Source organism: Caloenas nicobarica, chromosome Z (assembly GCF_036013445.1).
Source record: "Caloenas nicobarica isolate bCalNic1 chromosome Z, bCalNic1.hap1, whole genome shotgun sequence".
Taxonomy (NCBI): Eukaryota; Metazoa; Chordata; class Aves; order Columbiformes; family Columbidae; genus Caloenas; species Caloenas nicobarica.
In genome coordinates, this window is record NC_088284.1 from 26,299,754 (window position 1) to 26,321,565 (window position 21,812).

The following is a 21,812-nucleotide window of genomic DNA, read 5'->3' on the forward strand; positions in this document are numbered from 1 at the left end:
GAACCTGGGGTTGTTCCTGCCCAGATGCAAGACTCTACACTTGCCCTTGTTATATTTGATTAAATTTCTCTCCACCCAACTCTCCAGCCTGTCCAGGTCTCACTGGATGGCAGCACAGCCTTCTGGCATGTCAGCCACTCCTCCCAGTTTGGTGTCATCAGCAAACTTGCTGACAGTGCACTCTATTCCTTCATCCAAGTCGTTGATGAATATATTGAACAGTACTGGTCCCAGTACCAACCCTTGAGGCACTCCACTAGATACAGGCCTCCAACTAGACTCTGCCCCATTGACCACGACTCTCAGGTTTCTTTCCTTCAGCCAGTTTGCAGTCCACCTCACTACCCGATCGTCCAGTCCATACTTCCTCAGTTTAGCCGTGAGGATGCTGTGGGAGACGGTGTCAAATGCTTTACTGAAATCAAGAAAGACTACATCCACTGCTTTACCATCATCTATCCACCTCTTATGTCCTTATAAAAGGCTATGAGGTTGGTCAAGCATGACTCCCGCTTGGTGAAGCCATGCTGACTGCCCCTAATGACCCTCTTCTCCTTGATATGCCTTGAGATAGCACCAAGGATAAGTTGTTCCATCACCTTTCCAGGGATGGAGGTGAGGCTGACTGGTCTATAGTTACCCGGGTCCTCCTCCTTGCCCTTTTTGAAGACTGGAGTGACATTTGCTTTCCTCCCATCCTCAGGCACCTCTCCCGTTTCCCACGACTTAGCAAAGATGATGGAGAGTGGTCCAGCAATGACTTCAGCCAGCTCCCTCAGCACCCGTGGGTGCTTCCCATCTGGACCCATGGATTTGTGAATGTCCAGATTGCTTAACTGGTCCCTAACCCAGTCCTCATCAACCAAGGCAGACTCCTCCATTGCCCTGCCTTCCTCTGGGGCCTCAGGGGTATGGGGCTCCTCAGGACAGCCTGCAGCAGAGTAGACAGAGACAAAGAAGGCATTCAGTAACCCTGCCTTCTCTGTATCTTCTGTCACCAGGGCACTCACCCCATTTATCAATGGGCCTGCATTGTCTCTGGTGTTAGTTTTATCTGCCATGTATTTGAAGAAGCTCTTTCTGTTGTCCTTGACCCCTCTCACCAGGTTTAACTCTAAGGAGGCCTTAGCTTTCCTAGTTGCCTCCCTACATCCTCTGACAACAGCCTTATGTTCTTCCCAAGTGGCCAGCCCCTCCTTCTATGATCTGTAAACTCTCCTCTTCCACTTGAGCTTACCCAGCAGTTCCCTGTTTAACCACGCAGGTCTCCTGCCTCCCTTCCTTGACTTCCTATGTGTCGGGATGCACTAATCTTGAGCTTGAAAGAAGTAGTCTTTGAATGCTAACCAACTATCTCGGGCCCTTTTACCTTAGAATTTCCCCCAGCAATTGCTTGAAAAGGCCAAAGTTGGCCCTGCTGAAGTCCAGGGTTGCAATTCTGCTTGCTATTCTGTTCCTGCCACATGAGACCCTGAACTCCACCATCTCATGGTCGCTGCAGCCAAGGCAGCCCTCAACCTTTACTGCTTCAACCAGACTCTCCTTGTTAGTGAGGATGAGATCCAGCAGTGCTCCTCTCCTAGTTGGCTCATCCACCGTTTGCATCAGGAAGTTATTATCATCAATGCACTGGAGGAACCTCCTGGACTGTGGATGGCTGGCTGAGTAGTCCTTCCAGCAAACATCAGGGAAGTTAAAATCCCCGTGACAACCAGGGCCTGTAATTGAGAGGCCGCGCTCAGCTGCCCGTAGAAGGCCTCATCAACATCCTCACCCTGATCTGGTGGCCTGTAATAGACTCCCACAACAGTATCACCCCTGCCAGCCTGCCCCTTAATTCTCACCCACAGACTCTCAACTCGCTCCTCATCCACCCCTGGACAGTACTCTATACATTGTAGTTGCTCTCTCACGTAAAGAGCAACTCCACCACCATGCCTTGCTGGCCTGTCTTTCCTGAGAAGGACACAGCCATCCATGATCACATTCCAGCCATGTGAGCTGTCCCACCATGTCTGTGTAATTGCCACCAGATCATAATCTCCTGACCGAACGCAGGTTTCTAACTCCTCCTGCTTATTCCCCATGCTGCGCGCATTGGTGTACAGGCATTTCAGGGAGTGAGCCGAGTACACCGATTTCACCCTAGAGGCCTGGGGGGCCTCCCGGTCTTCATCAGTTCTAGAGTGCTGCCCCACTGATGCAAGCCCGGCTACAACCCCATCCCACTTGGGGGTCACTTTTCGCCCTTGGATCACATTTCTACTTTTTCACTATTGAATACAGTCTACGTCTGTTTTCTTCCTCAGAACTTACTTGCATTTTTCCACAGACATTCTAGAGGAAAAATAGTAACCATGATCAGTAAAGACAAAAATCCAGTGAGTTTAGTCTTATAGTCATGATTCATAGTTTTGTCTGTAGCCAATGCACTGGGAATAGCCAAAAAACACAGCCTCAGACCATCAGTTATATATATATAGGAGCTGGTTTTCTGTCTGTTAGCATATATATGCCAAAAAAAAAAGTAAATGACAGATAATTTCTCAACCTTTTAATCCTTCCTACCAAAACAATCTCAATAGTTTGCTGTGAGCTGTTTATCAGTGTTCTGTAAACCACTGAATTTATTCTCAAAGAAGCAGTTTTCTGTTTTTGACAATGAGTCTTTTGAGATCAGAATGGACTAAAATTTTCAGAGGTTAGAGGTTGTTTCATTTGGCAGTGCCTTTCCCATTCTGGTATTCAAAGGGAGTGGGCATCTGCATTTTGCATTGTTTTAGTTTTATTCACTTTTCATTGGAAGGTTCAACTGGGAGAAGACAAGAACTTCTTCACAGGTTTTTGGCCCTGTTGTTGTAAACTTATGTGGCATTATTACTTCATTCTGGCCCTCAAGAGGGAATCTTCCTTATTCCAAAACTTACCTTTGCTGACCTTGTTAGAATTTAGCTAGCTTTAACGTTTATTTGACGGTCTTTCTATTTCAGTCATCTGAAATTTGAGAGAGAGGAGAGTTGTTAATTATTCATTAATTCTTGAAATTTGGAGAAGATGACATTAATGTTGGCATAGTGATTATACAGACTCAGGGAACAGTTTGGGTTGGAAGGAACCTTCAAAGCTCATCTAGTCCAACCACCTTGCAATGAGCAGGGACATCTTCAACTAGATCAGGTTGCTCAGAGCCCCGTCCAGCCTGGCCTTGAATGTCTCCAGGGATGGGGCATCTACCACCTCTCTGGGCAACCTGTGCCAGTGTCTCACCACTCTCATTGTAAAAAATTTCTTCCTCATGTCCAGCCTGAATCTCACCTCTCTTAATTTAAAACCATTGGGCCTTGACCATAGCAACAGGCCCTGCTAAAAAGTCTGTCTGCATCTTAATATCAGTCCTTCTGTACACAAACACTTAAATCTTTCTATGATTCCTGTTGTTTTCTTATACTTCCTGTTGTCAGTCCACGTGAGTTGATACATAAACTTCAGTTCCTGCTTTTCCTGTCTTGTTCCACCTTTGGTTTTGGAACAGCAATCTATTTTCTGACTTCCATCAGTGAGATGTGAGTGGGCTCCTTTTAAGTTGACAAAATTAATCACGTCATTACTTTTCCAAGAAGATTGCATTGGTTATTCCTCATATTCTTGTCTTCCTTCGCCACCTAAAGGCTCCATCTTCTCTGTTTTCTCTTGGTACCAGAATTCTCTGTATTTTCATTGGTCTTTTCATTTTAATCATATGCTGATAATCTTTGGGGTAATCTACAACCACACTGATATGGCTAAGAGCTACAAGACCGTGTAACTAAAAAAAATCAAAACAAGAAAAGAAACAAGTAGCGAGCTGGCTCATAAGCTGCAGGAGATCACTGCTTCCCCAGGGATGCTCCTGCTGTGAGGTAGAGCTGTGTCCAAGACACTGGCTTCAGCAATACCCATTTGCTTCCCAGCGGTGGGAACTGCGGTCGTGCAGCCCCTCCTGAGCCAGCACAGCTGCTCTGCAGCTGCCTGTGAGCTCCACACAGGGCAAGACACAGGTGGGTCACTACAGACTTGGTTTTGGCTCACGTTTTTCAGGCCCTGGACTTCTACAGGAAAAATGGAGATGCTATGCAGAACAATGAAACACAAAACAAGTAATTTTGTGTTTCAGGGGAGTGAGGTGGGAAACACAAAAACTGCATTCTTTGTGGTTTTTTTTAAAAAAACCTAAGTCATATATCTGCATGTAATTTCATAGCAAATAATTTTTCTCCATGTATTTACTTTCAGGAATTTGTCACTATCTCACTGAATTCTGCAGAGAAAACAGGATCATGTAATCTCACAGGTCTGTGGGACTCCACAGAATATTCAGTTGCCATTCGGTGTATCAGTGATGTGTCAATATTCTGGAGTGAATGGAGTAGAGTCAAAACAGCAAGCACAGAAGAGAAAGGTAAGCTAAGTATTTACTAAGTTTTATTTTGGTGGTACTTTGGGACATGAGGATTTAATAATGGAAAACTGTATTTTCAGAATACTATCAATGTACTGCATTTAGAATTCTGTTGTTTAAACAGAACATGTATATTTTATTTAAATACAGAGGAGGGAGAACTGAAAAACAAGAGCAAGGAGGATTTGAAAGGTGGTACAAACAACATAGGGCTAAAGAAAAAAATGGGTGAAGACAGACAGTGAAGAGAGGAAAAATTAAGACTGTAGATGGAGGCTGAACATGGTTAAGTAGGATAGTAGCAGAAATGTAGCGTAGCAAGTATGTCCAATAAAATGAATTCTAAATAGAGAAGTTAAATTGCCAGTTATAAAACGAGACAAGAAAATCCTCTCTGGAACTTAAATAAAAGAAAACGGAAGGAAACATAGGAAGAGGGAAGCTGTACTAATTAGGTAAAAAAGGTACAACATTTCACAAGGGAAAATTTCTTTTTAGTAAGTTGCCCTTAGACCGTATTTTTTAGACCTTTTGATTGTTTTCACCATATTAAACTATCTCATTAATATAACAAAAAGTTTCAAGATATTTTTGTGTCTTTAAATAGCTCCTTTAGAAAAAGTGGATTTGTGGAGGGTAATTGAGTCTTCACACTCAGATGGAAGTAGATCTGTACATCTTATGTGGAAGGTAAGTACTCTTTTCGTGAACTGCTAATCATACTGGTATCCCAGAGCTGACGTTGTGTTGAAGTATTTACAACATATAACTGCCAGGGGGTTTTCCTGTCATTGGAAAAAAAACCCCTACTGAACTAAAGAAGAATTGAAAAGGCTTTTGTTTACTGAATGGTAGATGAATAGAGTTTTGTAATCTGTGCAGAAAGGAAGGGTTTAATTGTGTTCAGATCACCGGAAAATCTGATTGAAAGTCTTTACAACTGCTCTTAAATAATACAGCTTACCAAAGCTGTGTTTAAATTCAGTTTAATCTTCTATTAGAATGACCAGAGGCCATTCGTGCTTCAAATCTCAGTATTTCACTTTTGAGCCTTTCCTTCAATGAAATTGTTGCAGCTGACTGTCCTGAAGATAGGACTGAAGAAAGTATCTTTTGTTTCTAAATATAGTATAACCGTTTTGTAATTTGATCTGTACTCTTTAATACAGTGTATACTTTTGATTATACAAATAACTCTGAACTACTTATTACTTCATATTTTTTTAATAGCCATTAAACAGCTTTCCACCTCCTGGGAGAATTCTAGGCTACAAAATACAGTATTTTCCAGAAAACAACGTTGCACTTAAAATTACTAACAACTCTACTGATAAGAAAATTACTTTACTTTTAAATGAAGAAGCATATATAATATCTATTACTGCCTATAACTCTGCTGGAAATTCTCCTGAAGCTATTTTGAGGATTCCATCCACTGATGAAAAAAGTAAGATTTCTCAGTATTGTATTGAACTGTATCATGTACAAAGCTGTGAAGTCCATTGCTTTTTACTAGAACAATATTTTTTGCTATCACAATTAATGTCTTTGTCATAGATGATTGCTGTTGGGGTTTTTCTTTTGAGATACAGTTGTCAAGATATCAGAACTTTCTGATGTCTTATTAGAATTACTATTTTATTACTTTCTGAAGATTTTTTGGTTATGTTTTTTACAGCCCTTGACCTCCCTAATAAATTTATAGAGTCCCACCCAGTTCCGTCTCATTCCTCTACTAGGTCACAAAACTGGTTACCACAGGTTATTACTGCAGTGCATTTAATAACACCATTCAAAGATGTATTTAACAGAAGTCCCGAAGATGTGTCGGTGGAAGCAGAGACAGAAACACTGTATTTGTTTTCATTTCATATGCATTCCCAAAGTACCCCATCCCACGCACTGCCAGGCTCAGGAAACTGGTCCACTCCAGCACGACAGTTGTGTTCTTTGGTTCTTACGTTTAATTCTGATACCTCTGTGAGCCTTGTATTGCAACATCTTGCTGCCTACCCATGGTTTAGATAGTGGTTGGATTTGACACGCTTGAATCACTTCTCCTACATCAGTCATTCATGAAAAAAATACAAGTGTCCCTCTGGAATTGCTCAATCAAATTCCAGTCTAATCAGAAAACTGGTTATGTAGACATGATGTCATCTTGTCCTGGAGGCTGATGACTACTTCTCTATCCACTTCTATATCCCACAGTAAATGTTTTTCTGATTTTTCCATGCTGTGAAATGCCTTTCCCCCCGCTTCCCAGCCCCCCCTTCCCCACTACATACATTTCTTTTCCCTCTGCTTCACCAGGTCTTTTTTTCTCCTCTGCTTTGCCAGGTTGGGTTTTCACTCAGACTTCCATTACCTCTGTTCTGCAGGCTGATGGTTCCGTTTGGCTTCACTGTCATTCATGACCTTGCTGACTTGATTCACTGTTTTCCTATTGCCTTCGTGATCTCAATCAATATTTGCTTATCTGCATGACCTGTAAAACTGGTAGCAAAATGATTTGTAAAATTTCACGGACTGTAAAATTCAGATCCAAAAAGAGAGACTGGCCTTAGATTCTGTATATGTAAATCTCCTTGAGTATCATCTCCTCAATCCCCACTTGCCCATTTTCTTTGTAACACTTCTTACATGCTTCATTTTACAGTATTTTGAGTACATGCATGTGAACATAGGTATAAAGTAACTTTTTAACCTCTTTTTTTAACCATGACTAAGTCCCATATTCTACTAAAGAAGCAATCTCAGCTTGCCATGGTTGAATTGTGGTTTTTTGTTATTTGCTTGTTTGTTTGTTTGTGTGGGGTTTTTTTCTGCAGTTTTTATGAAGACAGAATTGCTGACATTTTCTGTTAAATTTTTAGCTTCTCAGATTATTGAAGCAGTGAGGACCTTCACAACAAATGAAGAAGTGGTTGTAGAATGGATAGCCTCCAAACCAGAAGTAACTGACTATGTAGTTGAGTGGTATCAGGAACTGGAGACAGATCCTTTTGGTAGATCATGGCAATATATATCAAATTCTACAAACTGGAAAGCTAACAAAAGTATGTTCATTTACCAGTTACATCTGTAACACTGTACATATATATATATGTATTTATGTATATTTATTTATAGGTAGACTGGAAAGAAAAATCATGGATGAACTCATCCAGCTTCCTTCAGACCATTATAACAGTATTATTACGTGTTTTATTGAAATCTTTGCATGTAATTTCACAGTAATTTTAACTCTCTCAAATATTGACACAACATGCAAGATGGTGTTTGCTCCTGTATAATATTAGGCTACAGGTTTCCTGTTTAAGCACTTCTGTGGCTTGATCTTATGCCATGAATCTTCCAGTCGGGAGGCCTATGACAGATGTACACTATTTTAGCAGAGAAATCTAGAACTGAAAATGTGAGTTTGAAGATGGGGAAAGATCATGTTCCCTCACACGTGTTAGAGGGAGAGCAAGAAGCCCAAAAGAAGATTTGAGGGAGAATTCTACTTCAAAATAAGCAAGTGGAGTGATTCTTCAATATGGCATGTTAAGTATCACAATTGTATTATGACCTAAAACATTTCTAAGAGGTTTCAGTGGCCTCATGATGCACTGACAAATAGGTGGGGATCTGTTCACTTTTTTGTTTTATCAGCTGACTTTTTTCAAACAGACAATCTGTCTAATTAGTAATCTTTTAACCATGTGTATGTAGTTTAGATGAAAAACCACACAACATGCAGAGTTCAAGAGATACATGCAGAGGCAAAACTGAATGTAGATGTTGATGTGAATATCCCATGCACATTACCTTTAGCTACTGAAATTAATGTACTTTTATACATTTGGATTTTCTTTTACAAACACAGGAATAATGCTGAGAAAGTTTAGTATAATATATGTAATTAGTGAATTTTGGATTATTAGTTCTTTGGTTCTTCATTAGCGATATTAAATTTATCGAATTTGAAAATGGATCTTGTTCATATAAGGATCTTTCTGAATCCTACATCAAGGAAAAAGAATTTTCAAAGTTTTCAGTAAACAACCCCTGCATTTTCTAATGTGGAAAAGAACACTCAGTTCATTAATGATGAATATAGGTAGGTCGTCCATGAAATTTGTCTTACTAGCTCAGACAACAGTGATTTAAATACTGTTTCTATGCCACAGTAAAACAAATCAAACAAAAATACGCTTGAAGTAAAATTCAAGAGTGGCTTATGACACGTTAAACTGAGCTGGGTGAGTCTTGAGTTGTAAGCTGAAAATTCCACTATTTCAGCAATTTACCGTGATAAATAAATGAAATTTATACCTGTTCTCAATATACTACAAAGAAACAAAACCAAAACACAGCAAACAAAACCAAAAACAAACACAAAACTAAAAAACGCCCCCCAAACCAAACCAAAACCAATAAAAAACCCCCAGAAAAACACAAACGAAACACTTTTCATCCTCAGCATTATTTTGAGATCTTTGTCTCCCTAAGCACAAGTCACAATAGAAATGCCAAGGCAAATTCAGATTTACTGTTATTCAGGCCTGATTCTGTCATTATTTTGTGGAATTATTTTGAGGATGACATGTGGACCATCGTAACTTTTCCTGGGTTGCAATAGGAGTAAGGGACTGAAAAAGCAGTGGAGTGCTGTTATAATGCAGGGATCTGCCGATAGCCATTATTCTTGCCAAACGAGCTGCAGAGCTTGAGGAGGAATAGTCTAAGAAAGCCTTTGCACTGGTTTCATCCAGGTGTGGGAAGCCACAGGTGTGTCCACTTGCAGCTGAGAGTTGCTTGTAAGTAGGGAGTGCACCCTGCTGATTACTTGGCTGCTCGACTGTTCAGAGTCCAAAGCTTCCTTTCCAGAATATGTCTTGAAACATATAAAATTATATGGCAGAGATTTCACTTGTGCAATTGTACTTTTGAGTCATGCTGGTTAGAAGCAGATCTGCAGGTGGCACAACTGGAACATCAATACAGCTGGAGCTGGAGCTCCATTGTGCCTTGTAAGCTGTTGGATGCATGAAACAAAACTCCCTTATGCAGAGCAATAAACCTAAAGATATGTGAAATTAAAAATATTCCTAGAAGTATCATTTTTATTTGAAAATTAAGACTTCCTCCAGAACCTTAAACTGTTACAAGAGGAATAAGTGGCTTTTTATAGAGAAGCTGTATAAGGTTGAAGTATAATTACCCATTCAAAGTATTTCTATTGAAAACTGAGTCAGAAACCAAGTGCTCCTGTGAACACTACTGAATAAAATTAATTGCGTTAAGGGCAGTAATGAGTATTCAAAGCAATAAATATATTTTGTGCTTGCTAAAAATTTGAAAAAAATAGAGATCTGTAACAGTGTATTCAGAACTGCATTGTGATTTATTCTGCTTTCATTGTGTTAGTCTCACAAAGAGAACTGTAAGTAAATATTCATTTTTTTTCCTTTACAGAAAAATTTAAACCATTTGTATGCTATAATATCTCCGTGTATCCTCTCTATGGAAATAAAGTAGCAGCTCCATATTCAGTACAAACTTACGTTCAAGAAAAAAGTACGTATTTTAAACTAATAATGTTGAGAAAGGTGTGCTGTAGCCTGTCTCCCAGGGTGTATTATCTTTGAGCAATTGCCTGGCATTACTGAAGGAGAGAGGTAGACGTGGAAAAAAACAGCATTCAGGCTTCCCGATTTCTGTTCATACATCAGCTACTGAATTGTTCAGTGAAGAAAAACTTACATCTTGTGACAAAGGCACACTGGTGCTTGAATCCACTCATTTGTTCTACAGTTTACATACTGTATACAAAGCACTTGGAAAGACTACAGCTACAAATATGAAACAGTTTTTTTAAACTGGCTCTTAAATGTTACAGCTCATTTATATATACAATTAGATTTTATTTTAATGCTTGACTGCATTTATCAGTCATAGTATATGCGAATAAAATGGATGGTTTGAAAAAATTGCTTTTTGTAGGATTTTATAACATAACAAAAGATTTGCAGTCCTGCACATGAAAAAATGGTAAGAAGTCATTATGTTTGCGATTGAGTGGAAATGGTGGATGAATTAATGTTTTGTAAGAGTGTGGTTTACTGGTAATTTTAAGATTTCAGGTGAAAATGTCTATTTGTGTGTGTGCATATATAGGTCTGTGTAAGTGTGCACACACATAGTACATGCACTACTAAACAGCATTAATTACTACTAGAGGGCAATGGAGTATTGTATGTTTGACTAACACTGACTAACAAAGAACTTTATTTCAAGCGGTTTCCTGTTTATAGGGAGGTGTTAGAGTACTAAAGGTTGTGAGAGAATGGGAAGGAAGATCCCTTTTTAAAATCTGAAGTGCAGAGAACTCTTGCTTCAAATTTATGAGCAATGCACATGAGGTTTGTGTTATGTGAACAGAAAGATTTGATCCAATGTAATGAGCAAAGACTGGGGGTACCGGGCACTCCACGTGAATCTCAGCTCAGGCAGACGTGTCCTACAAACACAGTGACCTTGCACCTGAGTTCCCCTATGAGTGCATAAGGATGTTTTATCTCTTGATCTCTCTCTGATGTTGTGAGGACAGAGCCTTTTAAAGATCTTGGGATATTCAGATGCAGTAACACTGAGAACTATGCAAATGCCAGAATAGATAAGGGGAAGTGTTATCAGAAGAAATTGCCCAGTAAAGAGGGTGAGAAAAAGTTAAGGGCTATGTCAGAGCACTAGGATGATATATTAACTTGTACGTTTGTTACTGGTATGTGTGAAGTAACACAGATGGACAACAGTGCGGTGCTTAAACTATTTTACTACTTTTTCTCACTTATAATGCTTTTGTGTAGAGCCGTCAGAAGGACCAGTGGCTGACACAGGCATTCCAGGGAAAAATGAAGTTACAATAAAATGGAAGGAGATTTCAAAGGATAAAAGAAATGGATTTATCAGTAACTATACAATATTTTATAAACCTGAAGATGGAAAGGAATTGAGTAAGTATACATTAAACATCAACACTTTCAACAGGGTTTTGACAATCTGCTGTCCGAAGATGGTTGTTTTCATAGTTATTAGCACACTTTGTTATTGTATGTCATAAATATGTCAGCAAACACTCGTACTAAAATGTGGCTTACATAAAGATTAAAAACATTTTTTAGGTTTAATTGAAATGATGGTGAATAGTCTCTGCTTTAATACCACACAAGTATTCTTGCTCAATTTCTTTGTTCTGAACTTATTTTGTACAGCACTGCTTGCTCTCTATATTTTTACTATTAGTATTGCACTACACATGGTAGTACAGCCATGACTGTTGACTGCATCATGCTTTCTGCTTCTCAGATGCAAATCTGATGGATCTCCGGGTGATACATTTATTCAGTGTATGGCAGCACCATCATTCCTCTTTCCTTTCCAGATCAGGATGGAAACCCATATATGAGAGGCTTTTTGCAGATTGTTCTCCATGAACAGTAAAAAACCTGAAATTTCCAGGTTTATGCCAAATTAGAGTATATTATTTCCCAGATACTTTATCTTTTCCCCTGTTACATATGTACTAGTCTCCTTCCATCTTAAAATCTCTCTTCCACTGTGACACACCTTGGAAGAAAATGGAAGATGTCATGACAGAAGAAGGGGAGGTAAAGTGGAGCTAAAATATATTGGAGAGTCATAGATCCTGTGCAGTTTCATGAATTTGAACCTTGTGAGGGTTCAGTGAATTCATAAATTTCACACATGTGCTTGGAGGGATGCCTTTCCCAAGCCCTCAGCTTCTGGAACAGTATGGTGGAGATATTCTGGTAAAAATGTTTTTTACAGTCAGTTTTATAATAAAAGCAAAATACCAAATGGTAGCCAAGAAGCCAAAATAAGCTGCCAAGCCTTACTTTCTTTGGACATAGTTTTTAGATTAATTTCTTCAAATGTGCTTCATTTTCTGTGCTTGGTGTTACTTCTCTGATCTGGAGGCTGATAGCAAAACTTTTTGAGCATATTTTTAATGTCCTGCCTCAGGAGTAGTAGCTATACAAGGTGTCAGCAGAATGCCATCTATGCAGAACTTCTCTAGTCTGAATCTCAGCAGAATCTCTAATGAGAAGTGATTTGATCACCTACATGCCATTTTCCTGCTTTGCTGGTTTCTGAGTAATTTAATGCATCCTGCTTTGTTTGGGGTCATCCTCAAGATATGCAGCCTCATACTACAGAGCCACGTGTCTCCCTATTACTTCCAATGTTAAGCAGACTGTGCCCATTCTAAGGGTTCAGATTAATTCCTTTAGGAAATTAGTTTTAAATAGCGACTCAAGAGACTTAAATTTAAATGGTAAATCTCTGCTGTGCTGGTATTTTTTGATGCTTCTCTGATGTCACATCTTTTTGATAAGAACAGAACATGGAGTTTGTGCCAAGCTGACTTCACTGATGGCCTTTTAACTCTAGAATGTCACTTTCTCCTCCTTGATTTAAGAGAAACTCGGTTTGTTTAATCTCATGGCACATCACAGGATATGTATTTCCTGAGTGTTTCTTGACTGAGCTGAATGATGACATAAGTTGGCTTTGTATTATGAAATTAAAGACGCTAAAACATTTTCTGGTCCATAAAGTCAAAGATGCTTTTGATACTGTTTGTGGACATAGAATGTTATGACATGCCCTGCTTAAAACAATTTAAAAGTGAAGCAGACCTTACTACTTCCAGTAATGGAGAAGGTATTGGAAACATTGAGTTCTATCCAGAAAAATATTTTGAACCTTGGAAAAAAATTCCTGTTGATTTTGGCCTTCCTCTGACTTTATTGGGGTGATATCCCAGCGCTAATAGATTGCATCCTTTTGAAATTTTTCGAATCAATGTCTAACTGCATGTACTAGAAATACAGTTAAACTTCACAAGCTGCAGAAACTTTTTAATGTTCTTAATTTCTGAGCCAACTATTTTAAGTTCTCAATTTTTGAACCTAGGTTCCAGGAAATAAAGTTCTCGAAACACTGTTTTCCATTATAAAATAAACCACAGGAGATCATATTATGTCTGTCTTCAATATTAGCAAAAAAAGTGTTTCTATTTTTAAAAATAAATGCAAAATGGTTTATTTTTTTTTGCTCTAAACGTTAAGTAACATTGATAAACACTGTTTGGTAATTCAAGTTTTTTTCTCTCAAAGGACTGATAAAGTCTCTCTGTATTTCACATTGTATTAAAATACTTCGTGTTCTATCATTGTAAAAGATGCTAAATAAGTGTGTAGTTCCCTGATATAACACTGTTTTGTGTGTTTATTGGCATAAATCTTCTCCTAAAAAGATGAAACGGTGAACTCTGATGTTCTGCAATACAGACTGAAGTCCTTACAGGCTAATACGCAATACACTGTCTATATCATGGCAAGCAATGAAGCTGGTGGAACCAGTGGAGAGCCAAAAACTTTCAAGACTTTGAAATTCAGTAAGTAATATTCCAGGTTAGTTATTACTATTTTAAAAACAGGTTTGGGAGTCTGAAATATAGGACATTTTTGTTTGGGCTTTTTAATTAGTGTTAAACAGAACAAGGGAGAATTACCAAGAGTAGCTGAATATGATACAGTTTCACTGATCATCTCACAGACTAAAACTTCAAAATTAGAAGTCAAACCCCCAAATCTTTATTTTGCTGTCAATAAAGCTGTGGAATACTATGGATGTTTGTGGGAGCAACAGTGTGTATGCTGTCAGTTATGGTATGGAGTGCCTAAGAGCTTATTAAAAAGCAGACATTTCCATCTGAGATGCTGTATTTAGAATAGCCATGCATTGTGTTGCCTGCCTTCTGCTATGTAAGCTTAACTAATAAATCAGTGCACAGGTTGTGGACAGTGTGTGTGTGTGTAAATATCTTTTCCTATTTCTTACTATTTGTTTTAGCCAGATTTTAGCAAGGAGGTTGGTATGATGGCTGCAGGCCAGAAGTTTAGACACTTCCTCATTTCTACTTCTGGGAGAATGTTTTCAATACTTAAGTTGTCTTAGTGGTGGCCAAACTGAAATATATGAAAAGTGCATGACCTATCCTTAAACTTGTCATGGAACTCTAAGGTAATTTATTTTTTGCCTGTAAATTCATCTGCTAGTTTGCTACTCAAATGCAAGGTAGAGACCATGCTGAGGTTTGGTCTCCATTGCTGCCAGCACCTACCTCTGGTAGATACTTGGAGGCTAGCTCAGAAATCTCTGTGCTGTTTCAGTCAGGCTAACTTTGTATTTTGTGTATTTAAAACCTATCTCCTGCATTGAATTTACTGGTTATTTTGTAGTTAACAGAAAGAAGTGGCACTGTCTGGCAGGTTTTGGTGAATCTAAAGCAACAAGTGCCCAGAGAGGTGGTAGACTCTTTATCCTAGATGACTTTCAAAGGTTGGCTTGGTACGACCCTAAGCAACCTGATTCTTATTTCAAAGTTGGTCAAGGTGACCTACAGATGTCTTCTTCAATCTGAATTATTGTGTGATTCTATTAAATAAAGGAAATTTTGAAATGCACTACATCTGTTCCTGAGATACCCTGAGAAGTCTCATCATGAGCTGCTTTTCTGGCTCAGTAACTGTGACTTGTTGGATTAATCTTTTGACATATCATACAATGAGTAGCATACAGCAGTATTTTGAATAATTTTGGCTAGTCTTGACAGACCTCTTTAGAATTGTTCTAATTAAGTGACTTGGATGTTGAAAATTAGCTCTCTTAAGGGGATACATGAAGAAATTATAAACATCTGTGTTTTTCTTTTTTCCTACCTCGAAAGACAAAGAAGATATTATTTTCATTGCTCTACCCATTGGATTAAGCATGTTCTTTCTGTTAGGCCTTTGGATAACATGCATTTTGAAAAAGCAAGCGTGAGTACATTTTCTGCCTTCTAAAACCGAACACAATTAGTTAATTTTAACTTGTAAAAGGCAAATTTTTATATATGTTATAAATGCTATTGCTGGGTTCCAAACCAATGTCAAATTTTAAAAGGCACTGGAGTAACAAATAATTAAGCTTACAGGTTATCATTTAACTGCAGTTGATGTACTGTAGTTCAAGAATAAGTATTAATTTTACAAAGTGCAGTAAATCACAACAGAAGAAATAGGGGAAACAGATTTACATATTGCCTATATCAGTTTATGGAAAATGCTACATGCCATTTACAGTTCTGTGGTCAGTCAAGTGAGGGGACCATACTTCAAGCTAGCCACTGAAAAGTTAATTACACCAAAAAAAAATTTCCCAGGCACTCTTAATAAATCTGCTAGTACACCACTGGAACACATTTCACATAACCCCTCTTGCTTATCTTAACTACATTAATATTACTTTTGTTATTTTGCGACACTTCCCTTGAGTTGCAAAGAAGACATGAAGAAACTAAAAATTACTTCATGTGAAGGCACTTGGATGCTCAATCCATGAGTATGGATCCATATCCATACGTGACTCATAACCCTTTATTCTGCCCTCACGATGTCCCCTGCCAGATTTTAAATTGCCTTCTCAGAGCATAGGGGTGCTATAATATAACATCCCAAAGATGACTATGAGGAATTTTTAAGGTTATAAAATGTGATTTTCTTTGGCATGAAAAGTGACTGGCTTGTTTGGCTGAAGGTTAATAAGAAGGTTAAAAAATCGTAACTATTTTGGGGTGTTCTAAGCTATTAGAACCAAGGCTGCTGTCATGCAAGGCATCAGGTAATAAGTATGGCTGAAATAGTAAGTATAATCTACAGCTCTTAAATCTTCATTTATGTTGTGTATTCTGAACCTTTACAATTGTAAGAAACTGTTTTGATTCTGGATAATACTTTGAGATGTAGTTGAGTGTTTATATTCTTGTGTAGATCAAACTGCACTGTGAAAAGTCAAGCAATGGCCTGGGGTTTTTTTTGCTTGCGGTATCAATGAGTGATTAGTTTGTTTCCTGTTTACTATGCCATCGGTCAGTTACAAGCTACAGTGTCAGCACCATTTATCTGCTGTTGCCATGACAACTCATGATAGCTCTAGTGTAGTGTAGTGCGAAGGACACTTTCCTAGAGCAAAGTTTACCTGAGGTGGCTTTTCGCTGAAGAACCACCCTGAAACATGATCACAACAGGTTTTGCATAAAGCCTTATTTTGGCATGCTGTTATTTGATCTACTGCATCATAATAATAATAAAACAACCTTTTGTGCATTAGTAATGTTTCTCCAATGTCTCTGTAACACAACATTTTTACTTGTTGAGATATTTTATAATAAAAATTAATGTAAGAGAAAACAATTTAATGAAAAAGATCGTGTTATTACAGGAAATACTTTGTGAAACTTTGATATTTTAGCAGTATTTGGGCTTTCTGGAGATGTGTTAATTTTATTTTTAATAATCTATTTCTTTCATCATGTGACTAAAATTCCCTTCTCAATGACAGGTTTAAAAAGGTTTGCTGGCCTGATATACCAAATCCCGCGGGGAGCATTGCAGTGGAGTGGCCTCTTGATGCCTCTGTGGTAATAATTGCCATTTTATGTATTAAAGAGGGGATTGAATGGAGAGAAGTCCTTCTCTGGTGGTCATTTTATGACTAAATAAAAAAAACTATTGAGTTTCATTCCCCTGTTTAAGTGCTATAAATGCTCATCATTGTATTTCAAAATAATAGAAAATACGCATATTTATAAAATATGTTGATTTAATTCTTATATGACAATGAGAAATACTGGTTTGAACTTATAAAGTGATTGGTGGTCATGGTTTATTAAATAAAGTTGATTAAACTTCCTCAGATTAAGTCTTCTGAGTCAGATTCCCACATCAAGGTATCTCCTCACTTCTCCACAAAAAATGCAGTGCAACATTTAGTAAAATGTGGTATATTATTTTACTAACATTTCTGTCTTTTTTATTGCTGGATATTTATTCCTTATTAAAGTTTTGATTTCTTTTGAGTGGAGTTGTTTAGGTTTACATAACAAGTATAATCTGTGGAGAATGGGATTTAAACTTTCATCTGAAAAATGGCAGGTTAGAGTGGAAAAGGTGAAAAGAGTCTGAGCCTGATTCTGAGCCTTGATTGAAACTCCTGATGTTGTTGAGCACAGAAAACCTAATATGAAAGTGCGTAACAAATGGACAGAGTAGTATTGCCATTTTTAGTACTAATTCACATATAACTGCATCCTAGCTGAAGTGCACATGAATTCTTTATTAATACACTTTCAATATTAAGTCAAGCAGAGCTCAAATGACAATATTTTATGTATTAAAAATAAACCAATATATTATCTATCCCTATATAACTTTCCAATTTATCTCTTTGTACTGACAGAGTAATTCATTTTTGAAGGGAGTGACATCTGAGGCTAAAACCGTAGACTTTGAAGACTTAAGTGTTTTGGAACACTGTTTTCTTGAAGAAAGTCATGAAAGATCACTACTAATGAATTGTGAAAACCATGTTTCTAAATGTGCTGATATTAATACAAAAGGTGTGATTATTGGAGATAAAAAGATACTGTATGAAGAAGAAAATGAAGTTGCTAAGTGTTTTTCACCATCCATGTCTTATATAATTACTGATCAAGATATCAGGAGTCAAATGCATTTGGCTTCGATACCAGCAAAGGCAATCCAACCCAGAGAAATGCTGGAAGATGATGTATGTGAATCCCAACAGACTTCAATTAAAAATGAAGAAAATTATAATGAAGAAGTTTTAAAGCTGGAAGATTTCAGTGAAAACGTGGTCTTCAATCCATACCTTAAAAATTCTGTTAAAACAAGGGAATTTCTTATTTCTGAGAACTTGCCAGAACACAGAAAGAAGGAACCCAACAGCCAGTCAGCTGTCTCACCTCCTCTTCAAAATAATGTTGCAAGACAACCCTATGTAACACTGGACATGTTCGGGCTGGCCACAGCTCATTAGCGTGAGAAAATGTGCCTTTGTAAAGTCCCATTGTGAGATGTATCTCGGCACTGCTGCTTATATGTATTTCTAGGTCCTAACCTGGCTAATCTCAGCTAATTTGGATGGAAAACACTCCCTTCCTTTGAACAGCTGTGAAGTAATTTTTTGCACTGTGTTTATACCTGTCAGGGTTCACTTTCAGTGTGGAGGATGTGTTGTATTTTTTTTCTTGTTTGTTTTTACCAGAGAGGTGTTGCCAGTAGTGAGGCAAAGGAAGTATTATAACTTTTCTTATTTCTTATTAGTTTTTCTTATTTCTCATTGATCTTTTCTGCAGAAGCATCCAGTAGCGCTTGCAGCTGATTGATGATTTTTCTTTTTTTATTTTTTTTTCTCCCGTCCTCTCCTCCTGGGACTGACCTGAACAGAGCCAGGATCTGCCAAATCCTTCCCTAAGTTACGTGAAGTAAAACTAGTTTCCTGTTATTATTTCCCTCTATTGTTTTATATCTGGTTTTATGTACAATGTTTGTCCTGTTTCGCAAATACTTGGTAGATTTCAGTAATTGTCTTTTTGCATCCTGACTCTTGAATCGGTGGTTCGGGTCATAGTTTCTGTGTCTTTAATGAGAGGATATTTGTTACGCTTATGACATTGACTTATCTACATTTTGGAAAAGGTAGATGTACACTGGCTTTGTTGCTTCCTTCCTTTCTCTTGTGTTTTTAATAATCCTCTGCATTTTGTGCTACTTTTGTTTCTCCTCTTTTTGTTGCTTTTGAAAACTCTGTTTACTGCGGGATACCTTCTTATCTTCTTGTTCCTTTGCCTCCCAGTTTAAAACTGTTTCTCACTTGAGGTTCTGATGTTTTGAACTTAAAAACATTTCAACTAAATACAGTATCTTGTGTTGGAATAAGCACTGAGTTTATATTTAGGAAATTATTTTTCTGGGAGGTATTGAAAAAACACTAAGTCTACAAAATATGCTCAGATGTCCTCTGGCAACTGATTTAGGATTACAGATTTCTACATGAAGGCTGTAACTTCTGTCATTTGTTTTATGGTTTTTACAAGTCATAAAACTACTTGTAGTTTCCATTTTATACAACAGCAATTAAGCAGGAAACTCTCCATCACGCTATTTTTTTTCCAGCAGGAAAGAGGCTATATCTGTAAAGTTCTTACCAAAATTCTTATTCTGTTAAATGATAGGTTAAAAAAAAGAAAAAGAAATTGAGAGTCAGCTCTAAGTAAAATGTCTTAAGGGGGTGTTCAGTATGACATGTGTGACATATAGTAATTTTTAGACTTTAAACTATTTTAACAATATTTAAAGGCTTGACTATTTTAACAGTATTTAAAGGCTTGACATCATCGGTCTTGTCTGTGCCTAACTACAGACTTCTTTAGAGGTGAAAAAGATACAGGAGTCATGGGGATAGAAAAAGGAGAGGCAAATGTGAATAGGAATAGAAAGCCTTTCCTTTCTGTGCAGGAGGAGAAGTGAGAGAATGGAAAATATGTTATCCAGCATGAATGAGGAGGCTGAGTTTTGCCCTGGGTGTATTGGCTACTACTTGCATTTGTATTTGAGAAGACAGGGTAAAGTTTGCATTTAGGCATTTCATCTATAGTTTGGAAGCTGCTTTTACTGATAGCAATGTTTGTTTTTTTTTTCCAAAGAAGGATGAGAAAACAATTTCTGCAAATGTTCCTTGTACAGCAACACTGATTTTTTTTAACACTCTCCCCCCATCCCCAGTTTGTTGGATCATTTTCCCAACCACAATGCTATAAGTCAAAATGTATGTATGATGGATATATGCTTGTTCTTAAAAGCCTTTACTTACTTAGATATAAGTTGTTCTCTGACATGAGCATGAGGCACAGCTTTGGCTGGGTCAGTGGTCCTGCTGCATCACTTGCTTCTGTACTTCTCATTCACAGCTACATTGCCATTTCCTTGGGTTCAGAAGTTACTGACTCAGTCACAGCAGTTTTTTCCCCTTAAATTTCAGTATTTATTTTAATATAATGAGATTTAAAAATAAACAGAGGTATTTTGAGGGCTGTCTAGGAATTGTTTGGTAATGATGTGAAAGCTGCGTACTCTGAGTTGCATGACTGAGTCAGGTAAAATAAAAAATAATGCAATCTTTAAGGGCTCATTAGAAAGGGGAGGTTCTTGCTGGGTGGTTTGAATACGGTCTGCCTGTAACGTCTCAGCTTCTGGAGGCCAAGTAATAACCTGCTTTTCCATCCCATATTATTTCCTTCTCTATCGCCACTCTACTTTTCTCTCCTCACTTCTGATTTCCTTGTCCGTTATTTTATCTGAAAAACAGTAACGCAATAAGTGGGCTCAGCACATCTCAGAAATTAGGGCTGCCTTTTGCCTGTGCTTTGGAATGCCAGCTTTGTGGATTTCGTTTGTTTTGCATTCAGAGTTGTACTCTCTCAGACCTTTCACAATCTGTCTTTCAAACTGATGTTGTGAAACATTAAAAAAATAAAACTGAGAGCACATGGAAAAGTTTTTGTCAATTTATATTAAATACACCATTTAGACATTTTAGATTTTCATGTTCACTTAGAAATATGATCCTATTCTGAGAGGGATCCACGAATAGATTAGATATTTGGGCAGTTATTCCACATCTATAACGTCAAGTGGCAATGGCAGGTCGGACATTACAATACTTTAACTTCTGGTACTTTTTTTTTTAATAGAACACCTGATGTTATTATTCCTAAAGAGTGGTTTTCCTAGATTTCATTTCATTTCACCATGAATGATCTGAAAAATGTCAATTTCTACCCCTCTTTAAATGCAGAAAGTCAATCTCTCAGGCGTATGGGTCTTTGTAAGGTTAACAGAGAGCAGCTTCTGCCATAATTTCAAGAAGATATTGATGCATCATCACGGTTGTCATTCTTCTGTGTATCATACAAATAATATCTTTATGCCCTGCAAATTATTAATAGGGCATGTTTTTCACTTAGCAATTTTTTTAGCTAAATTAAACGTTCAGTCTTTTGTTACCTGAGTTGACCCTGACCTCCTCAGAACTTTGAATTATTTGAACAGGAATCCCACAAACTCTTTGATATAACAAAGTAACCTATTATAGACAAATTTTCCATACTACATAACCTATGGTATTTCCATGTTTTTCATGCCATTTTCAATTGCTCAAATGGGAAAAAAGTATGTTAGTGGTTAATCCAGTGAAGAGAAGGAAGCTTTCTTCCTCCAGTTTGCACTCACCTGTTCAGCCCATGCTCCTCCAGAGAGGATGTGATGGCTGATGAAGAGCTGCTGTAGATGGACTGGTAAGGCGTCTGACCTATCTGGTGCTATTTAGTGTTTGTCTTGCCACAACATGTATTCCATTACAGGTAACATGTTCTCTTATTCCTGAAAGGTTA

At 37.8% G+C, this 21,812-nt stretch overlaps 1 protein-coding gene across 4 annotated transcripts in view; it reads left to right on the top strand.

Moving 5' to 3' along the window:
• The window catches only part of IL31RA (interleukin 31 receptor A), a 41,427-nt gene extending 20,587 nt beyond the window's left edge, over positions 1-20,840 (top strand). For all 4 annotated transcript variants that reach the window (XM_065656210.1, XM_065656214.1, XM_065656211.1 and 1 more), the window contains 10 exons: positions 4,273-4,438; positions 5,046-5,128; positions 5,669-5,885; positions 7,315-7,497; positions 9,902-10,003; positions 11,296-11,442; positions 13,770-13,910; positions 15,246-15,339; positions 16,901-16,979; positions 17,798-20,840. In XM_065656210.1, coding sequence (XP_065512282.1) covers positions 4,273-4,438; positions 5,046-5,128; positions 5,669-5,885; positions 7,315-7,497; positions 9,902-10,003; positions 11,296-11,442; positions 13,770-13,910; positions 15,246-15,339; positions 16,901-16,979; positions 17,798-18,397 — 1,812 coding nt within the window. In that variant the 3' untranslated portion in view covers positions 18,398-20,840. The remainder of the gene's footprint in view (positions 1-4,272; positions 4,439-5,045; positions 5,129-5,668; positions 5,886-7,314; positions 7,498-9,901; positions 10,004-11,295; positions 11,443-13,769; positions 13,911-15,245; positions 15,340-16,900; positions 16,980-17,797) is intronic.
• The last annotated feature ends 972 nt before the right edge of the window (positions 20,841-21,812 follow it).